Source organism: Schistocerca serialis, chromosome 8 (genome assembly GCF_023864345.2).
Source record: "Schistocerca serialis cubense isolate TAMUIC-IGC-003099 chromosome 8, iqSchSeri2.2, whole genome shotgun sequence".
In the NCBI taxonomy this organism is placed as follows: domain Eukaryota; kingdom Metazoa; phylum Arthropoda; class Insecta; order Orthoptera; family Acrididae; genus Schistocerca; species Schistocerca serialis.
In genome coordinates, this window is record NC_064645.1 from 519,867,706 (window position 1) to 519,875,482 (window position 7,777).

At 36.1% G+C, this 7,777-nt stretch overlaps 1 protein-coding gene across 1 annotated transcript in view; it reads right to left on the minus strand.

Annotated features, from left to right (window-relative positions):
- LOC126416273 (uncharacterized) overlaps positions 1–7,453 on the minus strand; it is a 103,513-nt gene extending 96,060 nt beyond the window's left edge. The window contains exon 1 of the mRNA XM_050083910.1: positions 7,082–7,453. Within this exon, the coding sequence (XP_049939867.1) occupies positions 7,082–7,303 (222 nt within the window). The 5' untranslated portion in view covers positions 7,304–7,453. The remainder of the gene's footprint in view (positions 1–7,081) is intronic.
- Between the last annotated feature and the right edge of the window lie 324 nt (positions 7,454–7,777).

Here is a 7,777-nt window from a genome sequence, read left to right on the forward strand (position 1 = left end):
ATACTAGCCCACGATAAACAGTTCTTGGCTAAGGAAATTTATGATTTAAGTGGGAAAAAAGTGTATCTTCTGACTGTGAGACATTGCTTTATGCAGAATGCACAAACGGGATCAAAGGACCAGGGCTGGGGAGGGGTGTGGAAGGTGGGGGTCATTTTACTTCATTAAGCATTTAAAAGTCATCAGATTTCTGGTGATACTGTAAACGATATTATAGGAGCACAGCTACCTGCCTGGACAGCCATGCATGTTAAAGTGCTGCTTCCAGGATGGGGAGCTACAATGGCCAGGTTTGAATCCACCAGACGGATTGACAACGAGGGTCAGCTTGCTGGCCAGCCTGTATGTAGGTTTTAGCAATTTTCTACATCCCACTAGGCGAATACTGTGCTGGTATTCAAGTCCTGCTACAGTTGGGTCATTCGCAAACATTTCGAAAACTGTCATTCACTTTTACGTGACTCACATTACATGCAGACAGATGGGGTGCACTTATTCCATCTTGGGGGTGGGTGGGAAGGGGGGGCAAAGTAATGGGCTGACGACAGGTACAACATCTGGCCACCCCGTAAATTAACCACACCAAGTTTGTTAATAACTGTGACAACCCTCTGCCAATGTGAGACAAAGGCACAAGAAAGAGAAGAAGATGTAGTAGTACAGCTCATCACTTGTAAAGGAAGAGGTAGATATAAAAAGAAAAAAGGGAAACAGAGGATGGGGTGATGGTGTGGATCACAGATTGTTGAATTGTGAAAAACTGGCTGTGAAAGAAAGAGAACTGTTAAATTTCAGAGAGAGCTAAAGGTACTGAAAGTGAACTTGGTAGAAAAGGTGGGCAAACAGGAAAAGGATCCACTTACAGGAGGCAGACTAATGAGGAACAGTCTTTTCCAAGAAAATACAAGGGATGATAATTTACTGTATGAATTTTTAAAAGATCCTGGTTATAAGTGGTAACAGACAGATATTATAAAAACGATAAATGATTGTAAGTACTAATAATCGACATACATTTACTGGGCACATAGCAGACAAAGGCAGATTGTTGCTAATTACCACATAGCAAACGTGGGGGTTATGTACAACAGCACAATCTGAATCTAAGCAGAAGGGGGAGGGGAGGGGGCACCTCATGTCAGTTTCATGGTAAATCTTGAAAAAATTTTGAGATTTCACTAGTGATTCTGGGTACACTTGCTGCTTATCAGTAGCCTATATATGACAAGTTCCACCTTTCTTCAAAGCTTGTCCTGTCTATGACAGGGCAGGATTTGATTTAGGTTTGAAAAGAATTTTATTTCTGTGGTGGGGTGGGTAGTGGTACATCCATTATCTTGTATTAGTAACTAGCCAAGATGTCAACTGACTGAGTAAGTACAGAAAAAGGTTTTAACACTATGTGGTAAGAACTGAAGCACGTAAGGCATAGTGAAGCTAAGCCTGTATGATGTCACCAACACATCTTCAGCTCCTGTGTTACAGACTAAGTGTCCCATAGTTACATGCTATTTCTATGTGCACTCAATCTTTTGTTTTGGAGTTATTTTTTGGGGAACAGGTATACAAGTGCAGAAAATAAATACACAATTTGCAAACTACAGAAAAAGGACACATGAACAAAATTAAACACAATGATAGGTCTCATTATAAACATATGAGATGAGAATTCTAACTGCATTATTTGAGTACATCTACAAATCCATTACACACACAAAGCCTCTGTCTTCCACAGACAAGTCAGGGATGATGACACAGTTGGCACAATGGGAGGCATACAGAATATAATGGAGATGCAAGGTATCAAGGTTCTGATACAGGTTTTAAAGGAGTGTACAGCAATGGTGAGATACATGGCAAATACATTATCTTCCAGCCATGTTGTAAGAAATATATAAAGCCTCGAGAAACGAGACATGGCACGTAAGTTAATAAATGCTAGCAATATATATTAACTTCTGAGTGTTGAATTAAGATCACATCTATATAATTATTTCAGTGTTTACCGTAATAATATGTGCTTGGTGTGTCATATTGCCGGAAAAACAACCAAAATAAAGACTAAGGACATAGAAAAACGCTATAAAGACATTGCCCGCATAGCAACCACATCCTACAACAGTGATATGAACGTATTTCTCGATTCCGCTTATTGCTACTGTGAAAAGCGAGCTCACAAAGGAAAAAGATGTGTGAAATGTAAAACAATATTTCATTTTCAATGTGCAAATGCGACTTCAAAATGGAAAATATTGTTATGTGCAAAATGTTATCAAAATTAATTGAATAGTAAACTTAAAAAGGACTGTAAAAACGAAATTATTATGGCGTTAATAGAAGAAATACATACATTAAAATACAAATGTGATGAACTTTCGTATATGATAACAGAAAATCGTAGTACAACTCGCACTGATAAAAGACTAGATCCTAGCACCCAAGTTTCAAGTGATGAAATGTCGTCTCATTGATGTGAAAAGTGGTGTGAAGTGCAACGAATGCTGTCTACTATTTCGCTTTAGATGTGGAAAAGTTGATCCATCCCTTACAAAAGACATGAAATTGTTGACAAACTGGAAATGTGAGGAATGTAGGACAAGATCTAATGCTATAAGCCAACAGGAAGTTTACCATAGAGAATTTACAACAACAATGGACATGCTAAATAACTAACCACCGTCCCAGTCCACAGGGCAAACACATTTTCAGAAAAGCAGCACAGGGTGGATTATGCCTCGACCACCTCGTAAGGTAACAAACAACACAAAAGTGAATAGTTATCTTAATCTTTGTACAACCCCTGAACATGAGAATAGATACTCAGCTGTAACTCATGTAAACAATGACAGTGATCATCAAGTGACAGTCCAAAGAAGACATACCCCAAACAAAACTGCAATAAAACAATCTCATCAAACGAACACAAAGGTACTACGAAAAAATAAACACTATAATAACCTGAAAGTTTTCTCAGGCAGTTTTGGAAGAGGGTTAGCCATAAAACTGAAAACAGATGATGCAGCAGGAAGGTTCAAAATTCTGGGACTAGTAAAACCAAATGCAAGATTAATCCAAGTTGTTGACAGTGTTGAAGAAGAATGCAAGAGTCTATCATCAAAGGACTATGCAGTAATGATAAGAGGTGCAAATGATGTGTATCACAATGAAACAGTTGCAGCAACAAAAGCACTGAAAGAGTCACTGGGTAAACTAACACACACCAATGTAATAGTGGCTAAAATACCTCACCGCTATGATCTAATAGAACAATCATGTCTGAACAATGAAATTAAAAAAGCAAATAACCTCTATGATTCAGTATGTAAACATTTCAAAAATGCAAAAGTGATTGACATGAACGATATTTCAGACTGTTGCCACACCACAATTGTGCCCCTTAGCAAACCTTGTCACTGTAACAGAGCTTGTCATACAAGCCATGGTCAGCATCTAAATGGCATAGGAAAGTCACTTCTAAGCAAAAAAATACTTGGGATTGTAAGAGAAAAATTAAGCTCTGCTAATAAAACAGTTTATAGGCTTCAGTTCAAAGATATGGTACAGGGAAACTCCCAGTAGTGACCAAATTTAACACAAGTTGGATTTAGTCACAACAGTTTGCAAGGGACAGTAAAGATAATGCAACATAAAAAGCAACAAGTATTCCTCCCAGTAACAAAAACTATTTAATGTTATTTCATGTTAATGTACAACCCCTAAGACATAAGGTTAATGAGTTACAGTACTTGGCAGACAAAATTAACTATAGCATACTGTGTATTAATGAGCACTGGTTGCATGACTCAGAAATAAGATCTGTGTGTACCTTATGGCTACATATTAGCCACAAAATACTGTAGAACAAATATTGCACATGGTGGAGTGGCAATCTACATCAAAGAAAACTTAAATCTGCAGCATTCAGTGATAGACCTACACAAACATTGTATTGAAGGTGTATTTGAAGTAGCCGCCATAGTACTGCATACCCAAAAAATTATCATTGCTTCTGTGTACCGTACACCAGCCTCTTATGAGGAAGTTCCTATAGATAAACTAAATTCACTAATCAAATTATTCAATAAACACAAAAATCACAAAATTTTTATTGCAGGTGACTTCAATATAGATATAAGGGGAAGTAGAAAAAAATGTAAAAACATGGTTAACAGCCTAAGGCCCTAAACTGCTACTGTATAAATGAAAAACCTACTAGACTAGAAGCATGCCTTGACAATGTAATTAGTAATGTAAATCAGGATCAACTAAAGCATGATGTGATTAATGTAAATCAGGATCAACTAAAGCATGATGTGATTAAGTTAAGAGTTATCTGCTCATGACGGGATATGGGTCAGAATAGGCAGTATGAACCCAGAGAGAACTAAACAGTTAGTCACTTTCAGAATACTAAAAGAGAGCAATATTGTACAATTGAAACTTGAACTGAAGGTGGTAGATTGGCCAAATACACTACACAATATAAAAAGTCTTGATGAATCTTTCTCTGTGTTTTTATATATCATTAAAAATGCGGTAGATAGTCACTGTCCACTTATCACAAAAAGATGCACCCCTAACAACAGAAAAAAACCTCAGCATTCTAACAAGTGGACACTGCTACTTATGCAAAAAAATAATAGTGATAAAATGAGGAAGCCAGGAAACACTATGTGACCCTTAAGAAGTTGTAAAAATATGAAATAAAATCAGCTAATTGTAAAGTAAATGATGAATCTATTGCAGGCTCAAAAAATGCCTGTCAAGCAGCTTGGAATATAATAAAAAGTGAAATCAATATGAGCAAACAGGAAGCCACAGTGCCTATAGATTGCAACATCCTTAACGAGTATTTTACAAATTGTGCCAGCTCTCATCCTCCTTCTTCTTCTTCTTCTTCTTTTGGTAAAAATAATTCTGATAATATTTCAGCTGCTGTAACCCTTCTTAAACAACAAGGACTAGCAACCAAGAAATTCTCTTGGCCAAAAATCACCTCCGGCCACATTACCAAATCTATAAAGAAACTTAAAAACTCAAAAACAGAGGACTATTACGGGCTTAGTAACAGTACTGTTAAACACATAGCCACTGCAATGTTAATGCCACTAACATATCTGACGAATCACATACTTGAAGAAGGAGTATTCCCTGAATGTCTGAAAATAAGAGTTACACTCCCAATCTATAAGAAAGGTGACAGAAAAATGCCAAACAATTATAGACCTATATCAATAGTTCCCATTATATTAAAAGTAATAGAGAACCGCATACATATCCAAATTTACAATTAGGCTATTTTGAAAGTAATAAATTATTGATTATTGAGTAAGAACCAGTTTGGCTTTCGATCTGAACTATCGACAACCAAAGCAGTTGAATGCCTCCTTAGTGATATATATGAAGGATATGAAAACAAGAAACTCATTTATGGTACACTGTTAGATTTAACAAAAGCCTTCGACTCAGTCACACATGAAATAATGATAAAAAAAACTATAACATTATGGTATTGTAGATAAATCATTACAATTTTTTCGATCACATTTAAGCAATAGAGTACAATTAGTAAAAACAAACTATCAAAAGTCAACACCCATGAAATTAAAGAAAGGAATTCCACAAGGCTCAGTGCTTGGCCCTTTCCTGTTCATTGTTTACATCAATGACTTCACAAATTATATGCCATGCAACAATGTACTGTATGCTGATGATAGGACACTAATAACAGATCGACAAAATCTCCAACATGTCAAAGGACACAACAAAGTAGTAACTGAAATGAGCAGTGACTGGTGCAGAGCCAACCTTATATCAATAAACAAATTGAAAACTGAAGAAATTTACTTCTCCCTGAAACCAACTGAAGAAAATACAAAAAATGTCAAGTTACTAGGTTTACATATAGATCAAAAAATTGCATGGGGCAGACACACAAATTATCTATGTGGCAAACTTGCTCGAACTCTCTTTCTATTACACAAGCTAAGACGCGTTATCAGTAAAAAATCTGCTAATCTCCACATACTTTGCTTTTTTCCATTCACAACTGCAATACGGGGTACTTCTTTGGGGTAACTCAGTGGGTTCAAGTACCATCTTTAAGTGGCAGAAGAAAGCAGTCAGGTGCATTTTAGGACTAGCACCAAGACAAAGTTGCAAAAATCATTTTAAATAACTAAAGATAATGACACTACCTGGTACATACATTTATAATTGTTTAATATATGCTAAAGAGAATGTAAAGAACTTTAACTTAAGATCTGAAGTGCATGTTCATAATACTCGAAATAATAGCAACATAGACCTGCCATACTCAAGGCTGACGTTAACACAAAAGAGCCATAAACACCTTGGCTTGAAATTTTATAACAAAACTCCCAAAAACTGTGAGTGAACTACTGATGAATAACTTTAAGCAAACAATAGAAGTGTGGCTCAAATGTACGACATATTACTCACTTGATGAGTTTCTAAACAGTGACACAAATGAGATATGCTACATGAAACAAAAAACTGCCATATGAATTATACCTATATGTTTGTGACAGTAATGTACCAACAAAGACTTTTTACATGTATACGTAAGATGTGCCATAAATATATCTTGATACTATTGTATATTTTACTGTTATGAAGTGTTATTATTATTACATTGTGAATGAATAATTGTTGTATTATCAATATTACTTTAGTATGCGTATCTGCTTGTCCTGCACAGGCGCAATTATGTACAATAATAATTATTGTAATTTTTAAAAAATGTATTGAACATACTGACAATACCAATTGTATGGAAAACATATTGAAAGGCAAATAAAGATTCTATTCTATTTTACAAAGGACTGTCGACTGATAAAACTATATATCACTTAAAAACACACACACACACACACGCACGCACACGCACACAGCGAAACATTTCTGTATCATATTTAAAAGTGGTTTTCAGCATAAAAATGCAAATACAGATTTTCGCAACGTACAAGAGCATGGACATAAAATACCAGTAATACCAATGTTCAACAAGACAGAGTAGCTTCGTCAATAGTGATCTAATACCAATTTCATACATATTTACATGAGAATTGGCCGCATTTCCAAGGACTCTTAAAACCTGGTTCAAAGTATTCCAGTCGCTGCTGTTCAAAAATTTTGCAATTCGTTCACCACCATCTAAATGAAAGAAATATTCTTTCATTTTTGGATCTGAACCTAAAGCTAAAGCTAAACATTTCAGGTCTTCAACACTGTCTCCTTCTGTTGTTTCAATATTATTAAGCATTATCTGTATTTCTCTCATGTTTGCTGTGGTTCCAGACCCAATTTATCGGCCATAATACACGAATCACGCGGTTATCACTTCCTTATTAATATTCGCTGCTTTATTCTTTCGCCTAAATAATTCACCAAGTTGAAAACTTAAATTTCGCGGACATTCAGAGCTTTTCAGTCTCTACACCCAGTGCCCTCTATACATAACTCTCTCTAGAAGGATTTTGTCACAGCCGCCTTTAACCCATGCGGAGTCACGCGGAGTCATGGGAAGACGTGGGTTAGCCCGTGGGTGTACAGACTTTCCATCATCCATGGCAGCTAACGCCTTAAAGTGAAAAAAAAGGGAAAAAGGCGGGGGTTCGCATGCTTTGCTACATAAATATATGTATTACTTGAATTTTATACTTCCCTTATATTATCATTAACCGATGATCGTGAAACAAATGCGTACAGTTTCACAGAAATACATGAAATTGGCGCTTCCGTCACAAAAAGTTCA